The sequence below is a fragment of the Falco punctatus genome (genome assembly GCF_963210335.1).
Source record: "Falco punctatus genome assembly, chromosome: 11".
Lineage (NCBI taxonomy): Eukaryota > Metazoa > Chordata > Aves > Falconiformes > Falconidae > Falco > Falco punctatus.
The window spans coordinates 10,624,647-10,649,397 of record NC_137591.1 but is presented as its reverse complement, the minus strand read 5'-3'; the positions used below and the strand labels follow the sequence as shown (position 1 = coordinate 10,649,397).

The 24,751-nt window shown below is 49.1% G+C and overlaps 1 protein-coding gene across 1 annotated transcript in view; it reads right to left on the bottom strand.

Annotated features, from left to right (window-relative positions):
• The window catches only part of DMBX1 (diencephalon/mesencephalon homeobox 1), a 47,738-nt gene extending 23,381 nt beyond the window's left edge, over positions 1 to 24,357 (bottom strand). Inside the window, 3 exon segments of the mRNA XM_080406837.1 lie at positions 6,987 to 7,007; positions 7,011 to 7,044; positions 7,046 to 24,357. Of these exon segments, the coding sequence (XP_080262963.1) occupies positions 6,987 to 7,007; positions 7,011 to 7,044; positions 7,046 to 7,143 (153 nt within the window). The 5' untranslated portion in view covers positions 7,144 to 24,357.
• Between the last annotated feature and the right edge of the window lie 394 nt (positions 24,358 to 24,751).

The following is a 24,751-nucleotide window of genomic DNA, read 5'->3' as shown; positions in this document are numbered from 1 at the left end:
CTGGGTAAATAAGAAAAGCTCTTAATATGAACATTGCTTTGCCTCTAGTTTCAGGATCTCGTTCTGCTTCCAGCGTGGTCAACAACAAACAAAATCATGCATTTTAGATTTCTTATGATTAATAGCAGAACAGAAACTGAACCCTGCAGTGCAGACCGACCCCAACGAGTTACAGTACCTACAGCCCACCTCTGTCAGCGTTGCTGCCGCACACTCCACATTCATGGATGCGAAACAGCAGCATCCCACTGCAGCCAGGCTCTCTTGTACCCGCGCTGCCCATCTGTTCCCATGTCTCAAGACCTCCTGGCATCTCTGCCTCCAGACTGGCCCCCTGACTTCAGGGCTCAGAGTGACCGTAAAGCGCTATGCAATCAAACTACTGAATAGACAAACAGCTTAAAGTGTTTATCTTGGGTGTTTATATGAAAAAAAAAAAAAAAAAAAAGTACTTTCCCCGCTCACCCTTTCCAAAACAAGCATGTTTCTGGCTTAGCTGATTTGCATGCAGTTTGTCTGGCTCAGCCCTTCCTCTCACTTTTGTGAAAATGGCTTTTCCTGAGAAGCATCGTTTCGTTTACCTTAACGCTGGCAAAAAGAATTTTCCAAACTAGACAATGGGAGAGGTCCAGACTTCCCAAACTCTGCCCTTCTTCAGGGCAGCTGGCAGCAGGAGGGGGGCTCACTGCTTGCTCTCTGCCCCCAGCAGTTTTGCCTGTGGCGCATTGGACTGCAGATCGCTTGCACAAGCAAACCGACTGGCTTGAAGGCAGCTCCTTGGGGCTGCTGGTGAGGGTTCAGGAATCTCCACTGCCCCTGGAAGACGGAGCAATATCCTGGAGGATTTTACCCATGACAAGGTCTTGTTAACAAGACAGGGATATACAGTTCTGTGCCGAAACATGTTTTTGAGCCTGCAACATTTACTGACCAAGACCTCTATCTGTCCTGAGCACCACAACCACGATACTGATCTTACAATCTAGCCCTGAGCCCTAACAAGAGAGATCAGTCACCACAAGAAGTGCTGGCAGAAGGCGACCCTGACAGATAAGTTTTGTAAAGATTTGCTGGGGTAGTTAAAGACATTCCCAACTCCTCTCCTGCTCCTCTCCGATGCTGCCAGCCTGAGAGCTGGGCTGGCAGAAGGGAACATGTGCTTGCCTCTGGCACTCTCAGCGCAATGCCTCAGCCAAGGTGCTGGGATCCGAGGGCAGCAGCTGCGTCGAGGCATGGAGGGAGAGCAATTTCTTCACCCACCATCACCATTCACTGAGTAAACATAAGTTGGAGCCATAAGTTGTGGGTGTTAAGCTGAGCAGGTACACAAGGAGGAGAGAGGAATGTGTCTGTGAAATGCAGGGGTTTGTGATGCATTGTTGGAGTTTAACCCAGCTGGCACAAAATTACTTCCCTAAGGTATTCTTTCAGCTGGTTAGTTGAAAAGCTGCAAGGCTGTGACACCAAGTGCAATTTTGCTTGAAGCTAATCTTGGAGAGATCTAAAGAACAAGCAAATTTTGAAGGAGAAAGAAGCTGAGAGCCTAAACCCGGGATGTTTCTGCAAGTGCAGCTTGACCCTGGGTCTGCCCCTGCAGATGGTACTTATAGCACTCGGAATTACAGCCACAAAATGCACAGTGGCAATTGCTTCTGCTCGACTAAGATCAGATATAAGGCAAAATGACAGAGAAGCCCTACCTTAGACAAAAAGAAAAAAAACCCAAAAACCTGTAAGGCAGCTCCATCAAGCTATGCAATTGTGGGACACTTAATACCTTAAAGTAATAAACCAGAAGTTTTAACTTTTCCTTCTTTACAAGGAGTAAGACTGATTTTCCTCCTACCACTAAAATAGCTATTCGAGTTCAATGACTTCTACAAGGAGGGGCTGGGGTGGGGGTAAGACTTGTGCCACCTTAACACAGGGCTACGAACCAGAGGTAGCAGCAGAGGGGCCAGGGGCTGGGTAGCACTGTGGGTGCATGTAATGCATCTTTCCCCGTAAGCATTTGGATCCATACACCAAATCAAGCCCAGCTGCCAAGGTAAGCAATGTATTTTGGCCACCAGCAGGTGATCTGCGCTTTAAAGATCTGTGTGGTGTAAAGCAAGCGAGCAGCTAAACATCTGCTGGGTTTTGAGGGGAGATGTGCAGTGCTTCAGCAGAATCACGTTTACCCGCTTGGGCTAACACAGGCTAAGACCGTGCAGAGCTGCTGCCTGCTCATTCTGCCCCCCCCACACCCACCCATCCCCCTGGTGCTCCATACAGTTGGCATCAAACGGCTGAAGACATCAGGTTTTCGCGGCTCCCTCTGGGGGAGTGTTTTCTGCCCCGAGACCCATCAGCTCGCCTCCCCCAGCCCAACTATTTCTCTTTTTTTGGAGGATCCAAGTGGAGTTTCCAAGCATCCCCCCTCTCACTCCCTACCCCACACTTTAAAACTGTCCAGATGCTAAAACTCAGAGCATTTCTCAAACCAGTTTGCTCTGGCTATAGAGAGACTGCAGTTGGTCCTAAAAGAGTTGTGCCAGCAGCTACCAGGAAGAAATCACACTCGTCTTGTGGTCCGCCCACAACTCCTGGCTGTAAACACCAGCCTTTGGACAACTGCTGGTCCCTCCCGGTCCCAGCCCTGCTTCCAGCCCTCCCTCGGAGACTCTCTCCTTTCTAGAAGCTATATCTACACCACACCTGCTTTAGAAAATGTAAGGACTCTGATCCAAAACCTGATGAAGTCAAAAGGAATAAAAAAAAATTAAAATTCCATTTCAGTAGCTTTTGGACTGGAACAGACTATCAGGAAAAGACCCAGGGTTAGGCTAACCCCTGTGCAACCATGAATTAATTCCTGGATATTAAGCTGCATTTCAGAATTCTCCACCCTCTTCACAACACGCACATTTCAATGGATGTTCCCCCAAAGTAGGTTAGTTTATCAGTAGCTGCATAGGATCAGAAAATTTGGGCTTTATTGAATCCATGTTCTTCGGCATTTTCCCTACTTCTGTGTTTTTGCCAAATGAAGTGAGATTCCTGTTTGGAGACGAGTGGTATAAATCAGCACTGAACCTTGTGAGAGGGTTTAAACCCAACTGACGTTTGTCAGTGCCTCAGCAGAAGCATTTCCAACTTGATGAGCTGAATTTTGAGGGGTCCCTGAAAAATCACAGAAAGAATAACCAGTGCCTTAGAAAACATGGGCTAATTCTAGCTGAAGGGTTTACTCATAGCTTCACCAACAAAACCAGCAGGTAGCCACACCAGAAGAGCTTGGTCCTGGACCTTCTCTGCAGCACCTTTGTTTTGGCAGGGCTGGTTGCAATAATGACACAGCGGAGAGAAACTGTTCACTCCAGCTTCTTTTCATCCGCCTCCCGTCTTTCCCAGCGAAGCGTTCCTTTAAAGGATCAAGACACTGGGAACAAAACCCACTGCAGTCACTCCCTCTATGACTATATCGTGCAAAACTTGCCTGGCCAGCCTGCCCTTCTCTCTGACCTGTGGGAAGCTCCTCTGGCTGGTCCTTTGATTCAGGTAGTGACTCCGGCACTAAGGAGAAGCGACATCTGCACCAGCTCTGCGAAACAGAGCTGCGTCTTCTGAGGTGGTAGTAAGATCCCTGCAGGAGCCTGCTGATACGTTTGAATACGAGAATATCCTATTTAGACATCAAGACCTTTTTAAATTAGCAGGGAAGGCTGGAAAGCCAATCTAAACTGGCTTTCTGTGTACTGACAGTACAATTTTGGATGCATTTTTGCATTGAGTACGTTGGTGTAATTTAATATAACCTCATCAGTCATGGGGTAACTCAGAGTTGAAGCCACTCTTACCCTTTCACAAATTTTCTGCCCATACGGTTGTTAGTTAGAACGGAAAAACTGAACTTAGAAACACAATCTGAAAGCCAAAGGGTTGTAGGTCCAAGTCTCTCTGGCTGGGGCAAAAGAGGAACCGGGATCAACTTGCATCGACTTACTCCTGGGTGAAAAGTGAGCATGGAAGGGGAAAGCTGAACAGTCGATGTGCCAGTTCCGAGATGTAGTTAAGGGAGACAAAGAGAGGTGAGAAACTGCAGAGTCACTCTGTGCCCCCACTGTGGGCCAGGGAGGGTGTAAACCCCCTCCTCCTCGGGGGGGACCACCCTGCTCTCCCCAGGACACACAGGGCAGGGGGACAGCCTCATCTGCACCTCGGGGTGCTGCACAGCTCAGGGCTCAGCCTTTGCCCACCCCGTCGAGGACACTACTCCCACGCGGTGGGTGGGTGATGAACCCAGCACCCACGGGGACATGGGACATGGGTGATGAACCCAGCTGCCCACGGCTTGGAAACTCAGGGAGGGGAGGGAAAAAGCAGCAGGGCTTGCTCGAAAAGCTGGAGAAGGGGGTGCTGGAGGTCACCCCTGCAGCCCACCTCACTGAACCCCGACCAGGCTGGGGACCTCCTGGCCCAGGGACGGTCCCCGCCGAGCCAGCTGAGAGCAGATTTCGCTCCTCATTTGCTTTGTGTTCCGTGCAGAGGTGAGAGAAGAGGGAGGGGGCGAGAGAGGAAAAAAACCCGAGCCCTCCAGCCCTGCCTTTGGGGAAGCGGGAGGCTACTTCAGACAAAACTGTTATCCATTAACATCCAATTATCACTTGGTCCAAGCCATTAATTATAAATCAGCCTCCTAATTGGGATAATTAGCTCTCTACTACTTAATGTAGTATGACTGATGCGTTTGGAAAGAAGGTAATCAGTCCATTTGTTTAGCGTTAGGCGAACAAATCCAACTCTCATGGTTTTATTTCAGCCTTAGCCTCCCCCCCAGGCCCCCCATCAGCATTAAAAGCTCTTTGCAGCCCCATTAATTGTTTGGGAATCACGGCGGGGATGGGCACACGCATCTCCGCGGGGCTTTCGGGAGGGCAGCTCCCGCGCCGGTATGCAACCGGGTCCACCGCCCCCAGACCCGGCGGGGGTCGCTTTTTTTTTTTTTTTTTCTCTCTCTCTCTCCTTTGAGGGGAGGGGATTAATTAGAAGGGACGGTTTTGAACCCAACGCGACCCACAGGTGCGACGGCTCCGGAGGCAGCGCCGCGCCCCGCTTTTAGCAACCGTTTCGGGGAGAGCAGAGAAACTTTCGGGTTTCATTTTTTTTTTTTCCCCTCCCTCCTTTCCCCCACTTCCCTGGATGTCTCATTAATGCCGGCTGCTCGGCGAGCCGCCGATAGCTGCGGGACATGATTAGATATTTATTACTGTCATTTACATGGAAAACTTGAGCTAACCAAGTGGAACTGGAGGGGGCCGCCGGAGGGGACGGGATGGGGCGGAGCGGGGACGTTTCGTTTTTCCCCGGCGCTGGAAGCGGAGCCGGAACGCGGGACACAGCCGGAGCCCCGTACGGGGGGAATCCCGCACAGCGCCCCCCGCCCCAGGACAGGGGGTTTGGGGCTGAGCCCTCCCCCGGTCCCAGGCTTTGGTGCCGCTTCGCTCCGCCCGCGTTTCGTTTCGGAAGCGGTCGGGCGGCGCTCGGTGCGCGCATCCCACCGGGAAACGGGGGATGTTGCCCCCTCCCTCCTTTCCACTGCCGGCATCGCCGAGGCGACCCTCGGGGACACGAAAGACTCGGGCCAGGATGCGGTGACCCCCGACCCCCCTTTCCAAGGTCCCCGCCTGGGAATAAATGAAAAGAGCAGCCGGGGAAAGCGGCCGGGCGCGGGGAGCGGAGGGCTCCGTGCGTGGGGTTTCTTGCTCCTTCTCCTCCGAAAAACGGGGCAACCACGGCAGGCCTCGCAGTCAAACCCCATCTCCCTCGGAGGAGAAACTTCCCGAAAAGCCTGCCTTTGGGCTAGAGGAGTTAGCGCCGACCCCCCACGTCCCGCCCGCCCAAGGGGGGACCCCCCTGCCAGGGAGGTGACCCTCGCCCTCTTCTTTGCCCCCTGCAACGGGAACGGGGTCCCCGGTGCCCCAGGCAGCCGGTACCGAGCGGGGACACAGACTTTTTTCCGCTCAAGTGCTGACTGCGGCGGAGCTCCCCCCGCTTCCCTCTCTGGTATCCCATGGCCTGAGGGGCGACTCTGGCGGAGATGTATGAGATCTCTTGCGGTAAAAATATGCATGCTGATCCCCATTTGGTTAGCCCTATAATGGAGGTGTAAATAGGTTTCGACTGCGAAGCCCTTAATTTATCAAGCGAGCCTGACAGCGCAGGTCCGGGATTTATATGCCTCTTTAAAAGTGAGAGCAGGGAGGGGGGCGGCATAGACGGGCCCCCGTCCCTTTTATCGCCTGACCTCGCAAAGGGGTGGTGGTGGGGGGTGATTTTTTCCCTAGAAAGGTTTCCCAGCGCTGCCGGAGCCTGGCCATCCCTTCCGCACTCAACTTCCAGCCGCATCAGAGAAAAACCCAACCCCAGAGCCGCCCCCCAAGCGGGACCACCACCCGCCTCCCCCCTCTATCCTGGCCCGGCTCGGGGTGGTTTCTGCCTCCGGCGAGCTCTCACCGGCCTGCGCGGATTATTAAAACATCATTATGTAAATGGAGGGGAAAGTTGCGCTCTTGCCCCTCGGAGCCCGGCAGACGGAGGGATGCGCGTCCTCCGCCTTCCCCTGAGCCGGGCTGCACCCCCCCTTCCCCGGCACTGCCTAACCCACAGCGGAGCGGGCCCGCGGGCCGGCAGCTGGGGCTGGGAACTGACGAGGCCCTGGGCTGGTACTTGGGGGTTTGCCTTTTTTTGTTTGAGAAAGCGTAGTATACACCAAATTAATTAAAAAAAAAAAAAAAAAAAAAAAGAAAAAAAGTAAAAAGGACAGGAGGGAATGGGACTTGCGCTGGAGCCCGGGCTGAGCTTCCCCTCCTCCGCGGTGCGCGCAGCCCTGCCGGAGGCTCCTCGCCCGGGCGCGGACCCCCCAGGAAAGACTCCCCCTCCTCGCAAACAAGCCCCAAACTCCCCTTATTTCCCCCAGCCCACCCGCGGGTGCGGGGGGCTCTTACCTGGGGCGGCGGCGGCGCAGCCTATCCGCCCGCCGTGGGAGCGGTGACACGCGTGGGAGCGCGGCGCTGCGCCCCGGGCCGCCCTACTCCATCGGCCCGCGCTGCCTGCGCGCTGCCTCCGCGCCCGGCGGAGCTGCCATCTACCGGGAGGCAGCATTGAAGAAGGATTTTTAAAAGGAGCTTCATAGCGACCCGGGAGCTACCCAGCAAGATTTTCAATGGTCCTCCACCCTGTCAATCAAAACGGGGCTGCTGATACACCCCCCACCCCCACCACTTCTTACCAGTCATTTACTCCAAGCCGAGGTGTAAACGCCTAATTAAATCCCTGGGAGTGGATGGGATGCTGGTGGAGGGAGGAGGGCTAGACCCGGGGCGGGGGTTGGGGGGGGTTGGGGGTGATGGGGTCTGTAAGGCATAGGGGAGGGAGGCTATGCCTCCTTCCGCGCCCCCTGCTTAGCACCACGCCGGAGCAGACCCTGAAGTTTCCCTCTCCCGCGACAGCCCCTGCGTGGCGGTGCTGGTGGAGATAATCTCCCAGCGTTAATTACAGAGCCCCTAGCCTCCTCCCGGCCCCCTCGCTGTCCCAGCTTCGCCTGCTGCACCCCTCGGCTGCTCTTCAAAAGAGGGGAAGGGGGGCGGACGGACGGACGGATGTGACACCGAGAGATAAAATTGGGAATAATGGAAAGAGCCCCGAGGAGCTGTGGGCGGCGTGCCCGCAGCCCGCCCCGTCGGGGAAGCTCCGCGCCGGCAGCCGGGAGCACACGGGCAGGCGGCCCTGCCGGTGCGGGGGGACAGGGACAGGGAGGGAAAGCGGGCGAGGAGGGGAGGCCACGGGGCTTCGCCGGAGAAGGAACCACCAGTGAACGCATCTCCTGCCTTTTAAAAAAAAAAAATTTTCATACTCTTCCCCGAAATATTTTTTTTCGGGATGTAAAAAGAGGAAAATCAGCTTTTCCTTTTCTATTTTTTCTTTCTTTCTCTGTCTGCGGGGTTCCGCAGGTACCTGCCCGTCCACGGCCGGGCTGGTGATCTGGCAGAGCTCACTAACCGGAGCGGTGGTTGTGTTTGCTTTTCAGCTTTGCCATGCCTTCGCAGCAGAAAGAGCAGTTTAAAGCCTTTACAGAGATTGCTAATAGATGCCAGCTCCTTGCCTTTAGATTCTCTCCCAGCCCAGGAGGATTTAGGATGGGATTGGGAGACGAGACGCCATTTCAGGCTCCAAAACACCCTGTTTTAAAATGACTGCGGGTAAGAGGATTAAAACAATAATACCCTTCTCTTCTTGAAGGTTTTTTTTTCCTCTCTCCCTCCTATAGAAAAGATTTCTTCTCCCAGAGCAAAACCGTTTAGACAGGAATTAAGGGAACAAGAAAGAATAAGGGGGGGGGGGGGGGGGGGGAGAGGACCTTTTAATTTGAGCTTGATATTTTGTACAAATTCTGACCAAAAAAAAAGGGGGGGGTCGGTCTGGCTCAGGACACCAGAAGGCTCCAAGTGCCACTTTCTTGTATTTATTTTTAGCGTGTCTCTGTGTGTATATAAATATATTTTATTTTTACCCGATGTTATGGGGTACCAAGTGATTGTCTCGGGAAGGAGAAGGAGGGTGAAGCTATTGAAACCCATTCCAGCCCTCGCTCCGCCGAAGTGCCGCTTGCTCCCCAGGACAGCGGGGAGCCCCGCACGCTGCCTTCCCCGCATCTCTAATTAATAACCGCCCGCTTTTGCCCGGATTAAACCGATCGGGCGAAACTCGGCGCTTTGGGTGCCGTTATCGCTTTTCGGGGGCGTTTTTCGGGGCTCCGTGCCTGGGGTGGCCTGGGGACCCCCTCGCAAAGCCTGCGGGGAATCGCCCTCCTTGCTTTTTTGGGGGGTGACTCTGCAAAGGATACCACCCCCCGAGTTTACAACCGCTGCCTTCCCTACTTGGCTAATCACAACGAGTTGAAACGGGGGGCGGCGGGGAGCAGGCAGGCGATACTTCCCAAAATTCAGTGACCCCCGTAGAAGCCCCCCCTCGCCCCCCAAAGCCTGGCTGCCAGCAGCCCCGCCGACCTGTAGCTCGCAGGAACTGCGGCACAAACCGCAACCCCGGGGTGCCCAAATCTGCTCAAGTCACCGGCAAACTTTGCAGGGCTCCTCCGCTGGGTGCAGCGGGGCAGGGTCTCCCCCTGTGCCGGGGGGGCTGTGCCCGCCGGGGTGGGGACAGTGCGTCTCCTCGGCTGTTTCCGAATTGTCTCTTGCAGCCCAGGCACAAACCCCAGCCCCTCCGCCCGCCGTTTTACCATTGTCTCGCCCTGCTGCTCGCTGAGCTATTAAGCACGGGATATTTTATGATTGCTTCGATGAAAATTCCTTATATTTAATTCCCCCCTTCCCCCCACCCCCCGAAGAAATAATAAGTTTCCCCCTGTCTTCAGAAAATCTTTGCGAGCTCTCCAGCGACGGGATTTCTGCTGTTTAAGCACCCCTTATAAATACATAATTGCGTTTAATTCAGCGCTTCTTCGCAGAAACGACTAAATAGTGCATTTAGCGCAGCTGGGAGAAGTCACCCCGGTCTGCCCGCAGAACGGATCCGTCACATTCACCCCCGCCCCGAGGTATCGATGTGGCCGCAGCATCAGGGAATCGGTACCGGTTGTGCCGACATTACCGGAGTTTCTTCTCCCAAACGCGGGAGCCGAGGGGGGGATGCGGGCTGAGCAGGGGGAAAGGCAGCCCCGGCAAGGGGCGGTTTGCAGCGGGGGGTGTCCCCGCTCCCCGCCCCCTCCGCTCCCTCCTCAGCCGCCCCGTCCAGCCCGGGGCTCCGCAAACTCGCGGCCGGCGCCGGGTCCGGCGCTGAACCTCTGGGCGAGAATGGCTGTTTCCACCCCCGCCAAGAAAATAACAATAACAACCACAATTAAAAAAAAAACAACATCAAAACAACACTGGGGGAGAATGGAGCAGAAATCGGGCGATATTTTCTGTGTAAGTTTTGCACCGCAGAACGAAATGAAATATGGAAATAGATAAATTTGCCACCCCGGCTTGATCCTGCACCACAAGGCGGGGTGGGAGGAATTTGTTAGTTTGCCAAGTAGAAAAGACATTTCAGGTTTCCCTGATATTAACGGTAGTATTTTGGCTAACTGGCTGGGTCCATGTATGTACCAAAAAATCCCCTTCAAAGATCATTTTCTATGTCTTTCCAAGTGAACCGGGAATTTCAGGTTTCCATGTAGGCTCTGAACCCCCTAACCTGCATAACGGGAAGGACAGCTGCTACTTTCAATTTGAAAGCTGCTTTTTGGGAAAAAAAAATTAAAAATCAAAAAATCAGTGGGATGAACATGGCATAATGTTGGAAGAAAATTGTGCCTTCCTCATTTTATTTAAAATGTAATTTCCATATCTCGATATTTTATGCACACCCTCCCATCCCCATACACCCAGAACTGAGTTTGTTTGCACAGAAATCGTGGCAGTTTCCTTTAGAACAACTAAAATCAAAGCCAAGCTGGTTATGTTTTAAACAGCTAATGCATTAACTCCCTCCTTCTCGCCCTCTCTGGTTTTTGTGAATTTGATCACATCTCTTGGCAGGACAGTAAACCGTGCTAGAGGTGCAGACATTTCATTTTAGGTTGAATAAAGAAAAATAAAGCTCCGTCCTTGAAAGGTGGACAAGGAAGAAAACTGCAGCCACTGACAAAATTCCTTACCCCTGGACCTTCCTCAGATACAGTGCAAGAAGATTTTACTTGCCTCAAACTATAATGGCAACAAGGTCTTAAAATAGTGCTTAACTAAATCAAGGCCACTTTGCTTGGTTTTGTTTTGGGGTTTAATTTTTTGTTTGGTTTTTTTGGGGGGGGTTGTTCTTTTTTTTTTTTTTTTTTTTTTTTTTTTTGTGTGTGTGTGGGTTTTGGGTTTGGGTTTTGTGGTTTTTTTTTGGTATGGGGCATCTTTTGGGGGTTTGAAATGTTCCAGACATTGTCCAGTACTTTGTCCCCGACGCCAACCGCATTCGTGTGAGACCGAAAGGGGATTAACTTGTGAACTTTTAAAAATCAGAACTTAAATGAGAGGCAAATCTAGGCCACAGCTCATTGTGGGAACCGTTTCTTAAGCAATTAAAGCGAGAAGAAATTCCTCGCAGCCTTTTTCCTTAAAGCAGCTTTCTGAAGGATTTAAGGAGGACTAGTGTCCGGTCCATCAAGAAAGATTTAAACTGCACAGTGATATAGAAAATCTCCACTTGCTCTTATTTAAAGGGGCACTATCACCATTTCCATAAGACCCTTGACATTGTTTCTTTAATCTTGTTTATAAACTTAAACAGATTTAAAAAGTTTTTTTTTCTCTTCCCTGCCTCCTTTTTTTCCATGAATTCATTGAAAATATATTTGATGCAGTATTTGAAAAGAGACCAAAACAGGCTCACTTTTTAAGGATTTTCTGTTACTAAAAAGTCTTCAGCCACAGCTTGCTACATTTCTCCTTTTGCTCTTGGAGGTTTGGAGGAAAGTAAGATTAGGGGGAAGAGGAATTTGTATTTTTTTCCTGCAGGGTCAGCTGTGCAGTAAAAGTTCCTTTCTTCCCAAATTAGGAGGACACAAATTTTCCCCCAAAAAACGATGCAAACCTTCATGCAACATTTGAGGTTTAGCACATTTTCCTTTGGCTGAGAGTAGAATTCTATCCTAAGCAGCCTCCTGCAATGTCAGGCTTCTTTCTTTTATTCCCTCCCTTTCTCTTTCTTTGCTCCACTATACTTGTGCTCTCTCCTCAAGTCCTGGCTGTTGTGGGTAGTTCCTACCCATATTTAGAGGTCAGCCAGTATTTCTTCCAGTTTTTCCAATATGAGTTACTTGGCAAGGTTTTCTGCACAGCATTAAAAAAATACCTGCTAACCTTATACCTGCAAAACCAGTTGTTCCCCCTTAAGTCTTAAAAAGAAGAAAAAAAAAAAAAAAGAAAGAAAGTGAACACCTTGGAGTCACCAAAGCTTTTGGTGCTTATAGCTAATTAATAGCCCTAATGATATTTTTCCAAGTCCATGAATACATTATGTTTGCAATCCAAAAAGGCGTTAGCCCCATTCAAGGGTACTTCAACATCTGCTCATTTAAGGGCAATTAATCATTTTGATATATGGTTTAAAATTGACTGCTTCCAAGGGACTTTTTTTTTTGACAAGAATAACAAAGCAATTTGCCAGGAGCCATCTTCTGGACATGTTATTAGCAGAGCCTTCATCTTAAAGAGGGTTTAAAAAAAAATCCTCAGATTTAGGTACCTGCTTTAAAGGGAACCCAACACCTCTCTCCTGCTTGCTTTCTTACACTTCCTCCAGTTCTTCATCTAGCCTTTCATTCCTCTGACAAGAGTTAGAGAACTCTTCCATCTTAGACCTAAAGTTTATACTTTGACTGCAGAGGCATGTGGGTTTATAATTTTGCCCCTCGAGTAGAAGGTGAGCTGAATATCATGAGATGCAAAGCACGGTCAGCTCCTCCTCCGGTTTCTGCTCTTCCTTAATTGTGCTAATAACTAGTTTCATGTGTTTGGGTAAAAAATGCTTCATATTCCCCCACTGGCTTCATCCTTCTTTCAAAAGCAGCCAAGGGAATTTCTCTTTTTTGCTATTAACTGCAGTTTGTAACTGTAATAAGCCCTTCCTTAGTTTAGCCTATTTTTTAAAAAATACCTGTAAGGAATCAAATCTACCAAGAGTATTAGGTGAAAACAGCCAAAGAGATCAATTTTTTCAGCCTCTGGTTCCTGGTAGAAGTGTTAGCTGAGAGAATGTAAAGGGGAAGTCTCTTCCGTGCAGGGAATTTAAAGTATAGTTATGACGGGCAGATCTACTTATTTATTTATTCAGTGAATCCCAGCTGTGTTCAGAGAGTCCTACTGAACAGGGAGCCTTTCCTAGCCCAGGAGCTGCCGATGAAGTGAGGAAAAGGAGGGCATCCAGGGCAAAAGAGATAAGTGGGAAAGGTGATGAGAAAAGGCAATAAATAGCGGGGCGATGCGCCCAGCACCACCTCCAGTGCCAGGGGCAGAGCTGGGAAGACAGGCCTCCCTTGGACGTGTCTCTGTCCTCCTGGGAATGATGGCCTTCAGGGTCCGGCTTCCCACGGGGACACCCCATGCCTGGAATGCTCTGTGGCAAAGACACAGGTGTTCTCCATCCTTTGTTTTTACAGGCTGCCTAGAAAGGATTGACAAAACAGAAAATTTGCAATACTATATCAAAACTATTTCTATTCGATCTAAAATGCTGTTAATTTTCTCTTCTGAATTGATGCACAAAAATTTCCCTGTGTGTTAACACCTGGTTTGGATCCAGAGCCCTTCATCCATGGCTTTCCTCTGGTCTGGGACCATCCAGTGCCCAAGCTAGTCCTTGTCATCCAATTTTTAACTTTCAGTCTAAAGCCAAGGGAAATGTCATTCTTTGCTTAAAAAAGGTTATCTAAATGAGTGGAGTTGGTTTAAAAAATATCCACCTTACAGAAGATTTGGATTTTGATCAGGAATTTGAAGCCACCCCCAAAATAACTTAATAGCCTGGAAAAAAAGAAGCCAACCAGGGAAAAAATGTGGGCGGTTATGATTCGACTGCTGCTGTGGTGTGTTGCAGTTGTAGTTCAGGTATGAGACACCTCCTTTCTCCTCCGAGGATGCGCTGTGGGCAGATGACATCTCCCAGGTCATGTCAACGAGATAGCGTGAACAGGAGGTTGGATTGTCAACCACCACATGGCCAAAAAGACCTGGTAGCTCCTTGGTTTTGAGATCTGAGCAAAATGTTCTGCCTCCCCGATAAGACTTCAGTAATGACAATTTAATGTCATTCCAGACCCTTCACCTTCATATTTTGCTGAAATTTACTTTTAAAACATTTTTTGGTGTGTTTTACAGGAAAAATGCAATTAAATGCTGAAAACACGCCACTGTTTGGTCAGGTCCATAGTTCAGGAGGGCTTGAGCACAGGCTGAAGGTTCAGCCCATCTTCTGCTGCCCAGTCCCCCTGTGAAGGGTGGCCAACATGTTTGGGTTTTTTGCGTCTGTCTCTCCCATGGATTAATTTTGGGGGAAATAATTTATTGGGGCTTTGCAATGGTCATGCCGAAACCTGGTGTGACCAAATCCACCCACCCACCCTCACAGACATCCTTGATGGCCTGGGTCCACCTGTGATTTTAATATTTTCCACACTCGTTGGACACATGGTGGGATGCTGCCTCTCCTCTGACAGGCATTTCTTTGCCAGAAAAGCCTTACCTCGCTTCTTTGAGAGGTGAGGAGCTCACCACTGGCCACTACGCTCTGGTTTGTTATTTAAACCCTGGTGAGACTTGTGGAAGTCATGTGGACATGGAGGGAGGTTGTGATAGGGTTGCTACAGTTTCTGGAGCTGGTTCTCCAGCTCCTGGAGTGCTGGAAATATCCAGGCTGAACAGAAACTCCAGAAAGTTGCTTCAGTTCAGGTCCTGCCTATGGACTTGGCGTGGGGAGGCTCTGGTTTCTCTAGCTAGAGCCCCATCCCATGTAAGCAGCAACGGAAACTCTGTCTCTGCTTGGCTCGGTGATTCAGGCAGCTGCAGTTAGCTGCGGGGATTTTTTATTGTATTTAAGAGCACAAGATTAGTCCGTAAGAGGACTTGCTTTCTCTGGGAATGACACGATGCACCTACCTGTGTGGGTACAAGGTCTTGTAAGAAGCCTGAGGCAACAAAGGAGTTTCCAGCTGTGGTTTTCCTGAACCCTTAAGCCATTGCAATAGCCCTTTCTTTCCTTAGCTGAGGTCTAACGCTGTACTGGGGGAGGCTCTGAATCCAGCATCACCATCTGCTGTGGTTTGTCCTCCAGAGCTCCAATTCTGCTTACCCTTGGGAGGGACATTGCTCTTGCAGCTTGGTTGCATCTGAATGTGGTCCCAGGCCCTATGTATATTGAGAGGAGTGTTATTCCAGCCTCCTATCAGTGAACTGAAGGAGGGCTTTGCCATTGGCACTAAAGATTTGGCCCTCACCTAGCAGATCAGACTCAGAGTTGGATCTCCTTAACCATCTTTTCATAAATATTGGTCCAAATATTGGTCTCATGGACATCAGTGCAAGCCCTGCCTGTCCTGGCAGCAAGGCTGGACGCAGTTCACCTCTGTTTCACTGCTGTAAATTCAAAGTAATTTATTCAAAGTGATGATATTTATCTAGATTTACATCATTTAGCACTGAGTTCGGTCCTTCGGTAACAGGTGCTCAAATGCGTGACTGCATTTATTTTGTACTTACCTCTGAGCAAAATGACAGATACGTTTCCTGGGGGATAAAATCCATCTCCCAGGCACAAAGCCAGGCTAGCCATGTTTTCTGCAGGAGAAATTTCAAGGACACAGGAGGGTTGGGGAAAACGAACTCTCCCTCTCAGATCAGTGGCTCAGTGGCCACCTCCACCAGCACTTGTGCAATAGTAGCCCCAGCCCTTGCGTTGTGTTTTGAGCAGCCGCAGGAAGCGTTTCAGCCCAGTTTCCCCGCACTGGTCCCTGTTGTAGGGTTGCATTGGCTGCAGGCAGCAGCCAAGCTGACCCACCGCGATGCCATCCCCCGTGCCACCCCACTGCTGTGGTGGGTTTCTCTGAGGGGAGGACAGAGGAGGGGGAAGGAAAAAGAGCCCCGCTTAGCTTTGGGTAACACCTGACATGAAATATGTTAGGTAAACACCTTATTAGAAATGATTTGTCATCCCTCTGCCTCTCACAGCTGCATGTAACTCTATCTCCAGACTATTATAGTATCAAATATATTTTACAAGAGTTTTACCTACAGGTGACTTGCTCTTTATTACTGGATGTAGGCAAAATCAATACTTTAGTAACTAGAAGATCATTTATTTTGCTTTTTGAAACATTTTTCAACAGTGGGAGAGCAGCTAAACCCCACGAAGCTATGATTAAGAACCACAAACTCTACCTTCCTTTCCTTCTCCCCCTCCTAACCCATTTATTGACTTAAATAGGTAATTTCCAAACCCAGAACATCATCCCGAACAGCCACTGCTGATGCACTTTTTTTTTTTTTCCCTTGCAGACAGATAATTCTTTAAACTTGGGTAATTTCAAGGGGGAATCAACTTAATATAAATGTACCTGTCACTGGTTGAAATAGAAGCAGATTCTGGCCTTTCAATAAGGCCACTTCTGCAGTCCCACACTGGGGAAAAATCAAAAATTGCTCGGAACTGATAATGCATTCCTCCACCTCCACAGCCCTGATGGAGTTCAGTCAGGCCAAATACCCCAGCTGCTTTTATGTGTTTATTTTACCTTCTGATTTGTTTTGAAGGTCATATGATGCAAAGATGCTGGAGTGCAAATGCTTGTTGTTTAAGGAGGGTTGTCCCTAAGTCACAGTGCTCTGCTGCTGGCAAGTGCCCCACAAGGGAAGGAAAATGCTGCCAGGCTGGTGCAGAGGAGAGGAAGGCTTTTGCATCTTCTCCCCAGTCGCACAGGTTTTGTTATCCTGCAGGTTTATGGTTCCTCTTGCAGTAGCTGCAGCTGATAGAGCACTTAATCAATAGTGAAATAATCTCAGGGAGCTGAAACGTCCATGTGTTAGGATGCTTGGGAGGATGGACTCGGAGGGAGCGAACAAGTGACATTGCTGTAGCTGTGGAGGTGAGGGCTGCTTGGATAAAAGCTCAGCATTCAGATGCACAAGAGACAGATGGCTTCTGTACTCCACACCAGCCTGGGGTTTTATTCACCCTCCCAGTCAGTTGCTGTGAGCTGAGGGGAAGGGCATTCCCCCATGCAGCGGTGGGGAGGAGCTGCCGGGCACCAGCAAGCGTGAGATGGAAAAACCTTTCTCCAGAGGAGCAGCTTTCCAAGCATCTTTTGCCCATCCTGGGAGGATGCACTTCCCACCCATCCCACCACCTCTAGCTACTCTGCAAACTGCTGGTACAATGACACCCCATAACATGGTTGTTTTGGGGTCAGCCAGCTCACCCAGGGTCCAGTCCCCACTTCATGCTCCCTTCCAGCAGCAGGAGTGGGACGCCAACTTTAGGAAGTATCGTCAGTGCCTCCCAGTGTGTGGGCTGTTGTACCTCTGTTTCACCCCAACACAAGGAAGGAAAAGCCTTGGGCATCTTGACAGCTTGCACATGTGAAGGAAGCAAAAAAGAGCAGGAGAGCTTGCTATGAGAACTGTTGGGTGATTTCTGTGTCTGCCCCCCCCCCCCCAAATATACCACCCTTCGGAGGGGTAAATGTGGACTGAAATATCAACACTGAAAAAAATCAGAGGTCGGTCCAGTTTTGGGGTTGATCCACCTGAATTTGATTATTTGGGATTTATTTTATTGGTTGCAAAACATGTATTTACAAGTCAAGAAAGGGAAAATTAGCTTTTATTTCCGGGTGGAGCATTGCTGTCAGAGAGCTGAATATCTGCCGTGTGGGCTCACACCAGTGTGGTGTTTATGGGAAACTACACCTCCCAGAAAGCATTGTGCTAGTATCTACTTGACTTTTTTTGGTGCATCAAGGAAACCTGCCTGACCTTCAGTCTAGTACTGGAAATGCAGCCTGGCTAGAAAGCAGGAGCTGCAGGAGAAGAGGTAAACCAGGCTACAAAGCCCTAAATGCATCAGAGAAACACGGAAACATGGAAATTCATTTTCTTATGACAAAGCAAAGGGAAAACCAAAACAGAACAGGTTTTCAGAGCACTGCACTCTTATTTATTCCCCCTGAAAAATAAAATGTTCTGACTTTTCCAAGTGTACTTCTGTCCTCTGCAATTGCTTTTCTGCAGGAAATATGAAATCTCCAGTTTCTTTAACTGTATTTTGGACCCAAAAAAAGTATAGAAAAAGCTAAATTTCCTCGGGATGAGTGCAGATTTCCTCAGGGCAGACACATGGCAGGGCTGAGCATGGCTGGAGCAGGTTGATGGGTGATGGAGCTTGGCTCAGCGTTGGTGACCCATCAAATGAAGCCTGGTTAGTGAGAGCCCATGGTGCACCTCCACTGGCTTGGGGAAATTTTGTTTTATTCACATAACACCACTCTCATATTGTTCTTTGGTATTTTTGTCAAACGATGACTTATCTGTTAGTTATAATGGCTTTAAACGAGGTAATTTGCCTAGTGTGCTGTCATGGGTATTTTTCCTGCATGGGCTTAGCATCCCTTTGGTTTTAACAAAACTTCTCAACCAGCCATTGGTTATCAGGTCAAACAAGCAAAGATGTTTGCTTAAAAACATACATATGAACACACTTGTATACCCATGTTCAAATACATGTGCAAGTGCGTGTGCATAACCTACACTCCCCAGACTATATCATTTATCATCCAGAATGTCTTTTGATAAAGTCACAGACCTTCAGAATGACTTGGCTTTCCAGAAAAATCTGTTGTAATAGCCTGCTAGTCACTAGAGGGATTTCTAGGTTTTCTTTTTAACGGGTATTATCCCTCTTAATGAAATTTAATTTCCTGTTTTGAAGAGAAGAGCCTGATTCTCTCACTCCATATAAGCAAGGATGCTTCTTTTTTCATTCCAGCACAGTTATGCAGGGTCACACACTGGTGTTGGCAGGGCGAGGAGCCCCTAGACCCCGCAGCTGATGTGGTGCTGCACATCTATTCTCACAGCTTTGCTACAAGGGCTGTGGGTATCGAGACATGACCCTGTGTTCCCCTAAATAAATAAAAAGCAGGGGGATGTACTGCTGAAGGGTTGAAGTAAGTTGCCTGTCAGAAGTTTTGCTGGATTTGACTTGGGGTTTGTTTTTTTCCTGCCGTTCATCCCTGCTTTTGAAATGATCTTATCGCGCAGGAGTGGCTGGCAAGTGCAAAGCCCCTTTGTGTTTTGATTTGTCTAGGGGTAAGTCTCCCATATGTATAAAACTCCAGGTTTTTGGAGGTTCTCCACCTCCTGCCAAAAAAAACAGGCTGTCTCCTAATGCTTGGAAGGCCTGTGGGAAGTGGAACTGATGTGCCATCACCACTTGCTGCTTGGTCTTGGTTTTTTAAATTTTATTTAAAGCTGTTTTGCAAGGCTATTGTTATGTGGGACTTTTCCACTTTTTCTGTTGCCTCTCAGACCCATGGCAGAGCTGGCTCAGGACCTGGCTCTGGCCCGGAGGGGACACCTCATCAGCACACGCCACGATTTAAGCATCTTTCAAAGGTGGGAAGGCTGAGAATTGCCAGCCCCTTACACAGCTGGCCAGTGTTTAAATAAATGAGATGCCTTTGTCTCTCGATGCTGGATGCCAGCATGCCTAGAGCAGTGCTGTGGCTTCTTTTCACCAGGGTTTGCTGCTGGTGGTCCAAGTTTCAGCTGGGAGAAATGCTGCCCAAGTCCCACTGAGGTCTTGCCTTCCCCTTGCCTTTCTCTCGCCAACCCCAGCTGAATTTTGCTCATTTTGGAGGAAAGTCACTGGCAGGAGGTTGAGAGGTGGTGGTGCAGGCGGTCTCACCCGCTCTGCTCCACCATCCACCGCTCCCACTAGAGGTCTGGCCATCTCGCATTCACAACATGTCCGGCAAAGTTTGTGTCAGGGGGGTTAAACTTTAGATTTGTGTGACCAAGGAATTCCCAATTCTGTTGCATGTGTTCCCCTGTCTCTCCCTCTCCCCTCTGTCTTTCTCTTGGCTGTGAAACAGCACAAGGAGACTCTTTGTATGCTCCTAATCCTGAAGCAACACAGCTTTAGCAACATCCAGGGATAAAAGCACCATCAAACCACAACTTTATGGGGGCAAATCTCCTCTAATCCCTCGCTTTAGCTAAACAAAGCTTCTTGCCCTAATCCGCTATCGCTTTAAAAAAAAAAAAAAGCTCAGATTTTGTTTTTAGTAAGAAGATGATCCAAAGGACTAATTTTAAGAGAGACTAACCAACTCTGACAGCTTTTAAAATAGACGACAAGAAAATAGATGCAAACTTCCCTCTCAATTCAAGGGTTTTCAGGCTATGCAATAAGAAAAATATCCAGGGTTTAACTGCTTGCTTTTAAGCTCACTCTTATTGTATTAAATGCTCTGACCAACTCAGATTCAAATCACCAGGCCTAAATGCCATTTGATCTTTAAAACGAGAGTTAAAAAGTGTGCATATTATTCCCAGGAAGGCAGTCCAAAGAAAATCAATTATCATAAACAAGGATTATATTACACACATGGTCAATATGGAAAAACAAACACGATGCTGATAATGGGCTGTTGAAGTGGCTCACATCTGAAGCCACTTTGACTGCCTTAAACATAGTTCTTTATTAATTTAAGCATGTATGCGTGTAAGTATGGTAGTGAGGAGTAATCGAGCTCTTAAACGGTCAGACCAAACTTTCACTCTAAACCTGAACCAAATCTTGACTTTTTCTTCCTTTCTAAAAATTTCTTTCTTGCAGGAGATAGGAGAAGTGTTACAGTTTGGCTTGTGGGCTTCAGTATGTGTGCGGTTTAGCGCTGCTTGGCTTCAGATGTGGGAAAATGCTGGGCTTGGGGGAATAATGGGGAACTGCTGTGGTCCCCTGGGGACCACTGGTTTGAGTCTCAGCAGTGTGCAGGTGCCCATCTTGCTCCCATCTCATTCCTGGGTATTGTGGGAAACAGTTAAACCTATTGGTTTCTTCCTCTGGTTTATATCTCTGCACTTGGCAGGGTGGGGAGTTTTGGGTTTCCATCAGTATCTAGTCCGGCATCCAGCAATCAGCCTGGAGGTTGAGGAGGATGAAAAGTGGGTTTGTTACGGCATCATGGTTTCATCCTTACTCATGCTTTGCTCTGGAGGAGCAGGAGAAATCTGCACCCACATTTTTCCATCGTATCTGATACAGCCTGAATACTTTGCTGATGTGAGGAGAGGGACATTACCATGGTGTTGCCTGCTCAGTGTACCTGGGCAGGGGTGGATGGATGGGTGGATGGATGGGGTTGTCCACCCTCCTACTCCCATGCTGTCATCCTGCCCCAAGGCAAGGATGGGACCTTTGCTCATGACAGATCCTTCCTTCAAGGAGACTGGAGAAAAGCAAAAGCCCCCAAAAGTATTTCTGACCCCAGGGGAATTCCTGCAGTTTGAAATGTGGTTTGGTGTAAATCTGACTGGAAAGTCAAAATTATCTGCGGATAATTTTGGCGTCATGACGTCAAAGGATGTGAGTAAACACCAAATCCTGCACGAACATAATATTAAATAAAACTGAAGTTGTGGGAATATCTTGACATAACATAAAAGTAGAGGTTAAATAAAGTGAGGACCCCCACACACACCATGTGGAAACTTGCTGATTCGAAACACTTTTGATGCTCAGCACACTGAGAGCGTCTGGGCAGATTCTTTGGATGTTTTTCCATTATGAAAGGATGTTGAGCGCGACATGTTTTTGCCACGTGTTGGCTGATCACAGTCAGAAGGGGAGCGGTCCTGCCTGAGACGTTCAGAGCATCCCCCACAGACCCAGCTCACAGGGGACCCCCAAACCCCTCCTTGCTGTGGCTCATCCCAGCCTGCACCAACGGCCGTGGACCCCATTTCACCTTTGAGAAAAGCCACTGATGACCTCCAGGATGCTGTACCTGGTGGTGCCCTGTGCTTGCGTTGCATCCCACCGGGCACACTTGACCCACTGTGCATCTGTGGGAAGGAGTGTGTTTCCCTGTGGCCCCCAGCTGCCTGGGTGCCCGGGCTTTGTCCTCAACCAGAGAGACGTGTATAATCTTTGGCTAAGCTCACCCAAGACCCCCAGCTTCCCTCTGCTCAGCCACACTGAAAGGGCCCTTTTGAAGTCTGCCCGGCGTTGTGGGGTGTGTTTGCCCATGGAGGGTGTATGAAGCTAGTAAACACCATTTCTGGACAAAAATCTCCAAAGCCCATATGTCCTTTCAGCCTGAAAGTTTCCCTTTCTCATTGACCTGTGCCCAGAAGTGACTCCTGATTTGAATAGTAAATAGTAGCTGTCTTTCCCTCCACAGCTAAGCCATTTTCTTTTCTTCCTCCCAAAGCAAGGTGGGATCTTTTCATGACACCCTTCAGAGCAGCCGTGCTGCTGTGTAGGTGAGTGGGAGGCAGCGGAGGTGGCAGGTGCTGCCCGGAGCCCCCATCCTGACTCGTGCAAGGAGCCTTGGATGGACCTGGTTTTTCCTCCACAGACTCAGGCAGCAGTGGTCTTCCACCAGGTAGCGATGACCCTACAGAACTGTCGTGGCATAGGGCTGGGATTTTTTTGGAAGCAGCCTTTGGTTTGGCAAGCATGGCATCAGACCACTCAGCAACGTGTTGATTTTACAGCATCTCATGTCACCTGCAGATTTTGTTGTGTATTCAGCACTATACATGGAATAGGGAAACCCCAGTGGAGGAGAAGATCATCAGTGGGAAACGTCAACGTTTTGAGACTCAGAGCAACCCTAAAGCAAACATACATGCCCCCCATCCCGGTCCCACACTGCAGGACAGGGATGAGCCAGTGGGTCGGGGCTAGCAGCCCATGACCAGGTCCAGCAGATCAAGTGTCAGGTGGGATGAAGCTTTTGAAATGCAATAAATGGATTTTTCCCAATAGGCTTTGCCTCCCTATTGGCCTTTGGGAAAGCTGTGACTGTCACATGCCCTGGGGGATGCAGCCCTGAATCTGGGGGGACTCTGTCTTCCCCAAAACAGCTGTGGGAATTCAGCAGGTAAAAGGGGCTCAAAAGAGCTCGGCTGAGAGTTGTGAAGGTAATGGCATATTTTCTGTCCCTCTGATGGAGCAGCCTGGGAGAGTTTCCACAGGTCACTGGTACTTTGCCTTTTCAGTGCTCTTCCACTGGAGCGGGACAATGGGGAAAGCGCCTTCATTTGCTTTTGTGCTAATGAAGTCAAACAAGCATCAGGGAATTTGCGCTGGGGTCTTAGGGGTTTGATCTGTATTAAAAAAAAAAAAAAAAAGACTGCTCTTTGGGTAAAGCTTATCCCAAAAAGCATCTGGTGGACTGAGGGCATCTCCTTTGTTTTCCAAAGTTGGGTAGTGACTGGGAGTGGGGGAGTTTTGTCCCTAGATTTTGATCTGAACTATATTTTTCCCCTGTTCAGGGAGAAGTGATGGGATGTAAGAATAACTGGTTCGAGCTCATTGCTGGTAATCAATCAGCTGAAAAATAAGATGCTAAAGCCTATAGCCTGGCCAGCAATCCCATTTGTCCTCCACCCTTAAATATCCAGGTCCAGGAGTCATGTGATGGTGCTGGACTCTCCACTTCTCGTCAAGCTGCAGAAAGGGACCTATGTCTCATTTTAAAGGTCTGAAAACCAGAAAGGAAATGTGTGACATTTTGCTTGATTTCTCTTTATCTCTTGACTTAAAAGTCCAAGCTATGGACAGAGGCACTGACCAACCTGCTGGGAATGTTCTGAGATTTAATTCAATTATTCAGCATATTGAGATATTTTGTAAGATTGTAAAATCCACTCCTTTGTTGTCTATATGAACCTGGCTGAAACCTGTGGAGTTCACTGTATCACTACTATGGTGATACCAATTCTAATTTTTACCTAAAGAAGCGACTGCAGTCTTGGCCCCAGGTTTTGAGTCTGGAGCCCAGAGCACCCAGCTCTCTCCTTCAGCTTTTTCTACTCTCCATTGCTTTTCTTAACATTTGATGTGAATAGCTCATAAACCTCCCTGCAAACAGCAAGCAAACAGCAAACCTAAACATGTCCCCATTGCAGCAAATGCTGGAAGAAATAAATTTAGCTGAAAAATCCCTGTCTTGGTTTTTTGTTATGTTTCTTTCTCTTCGATAAGGCAGAAGAAGGGGGGAAAAATTAAAATCCCTTGGTTGCAAAAACGCCTTCAGTCAAGTTCTCTCTCTTACTGACAGCTCAGTTCCAGCTACAGGAGTCTTAATGATATTTTGGCCATAATGCCAAGAGAAGCAAGAAAGCCCCTTCAGACACCAGGAGCTTTCACCCGACTGGAGCAGTAAGTAGACAGCTGAAATGTATCTTTGAACTCAGGCAGGGAAAAATAGTTTGTTGTGGTGTCCTTCCTCCTCCCCACATCCATCTCACTGCACCAGCATGGCGGGCGCTGGTGGCACATGTGCCCAGTGGCTCGGGACTGTCCCTTGCAGGGCGGGCGGGAATGGAGGATGCTGGCTCAATGCTGCTGGTGCTCCTCTCACCGGGGTATCTCCTCCATCTGGCCCAGAGGTGTGGTGGTAGGACACAGCGGGGGATGTTTGGCCATTTTAATTGTATGGGTTGTGCAGGTGTCCCATGGCTGCAAACCTCACTCTGCTCACCAGCAACATGCATTTCCAAAGGTCCCCATGGAAGGAAAGTGGCTGGACTTCCCCTGGCCAGCAACCAGGCTTGTATTAAATTGAGGTTAAGCTAGGGGAGAGAGATCTGCTATCCTCCTCAGTGTGGGTCTTCCAGGGCCTCCAGCTCCCCACTGGTCCAGGTGGACTCGTCTCCTGCCCTACAGCTTGGGTCAACCACACTAAGCCATCAGCAGTTTTGTCTGGCAAATGTGACTGATACCATACCCCTGATTTTGGAGTCAGAGAATTATATTCCTTTTTTCTGCCGCTGACACCAAACCTGCAGGCTGTTTCTGACGGTGACCGTGCCCTTCAAGTAACCCTAAGGCAACACAGGATTGTCCTCATGGATGTCCAGCCTTGTGGGGACAAAGAACAAAGGGCACTGCTGTGGAGACTCTGTGGTTTCCCCCCTGCACCTCTGCTTTAAGACCT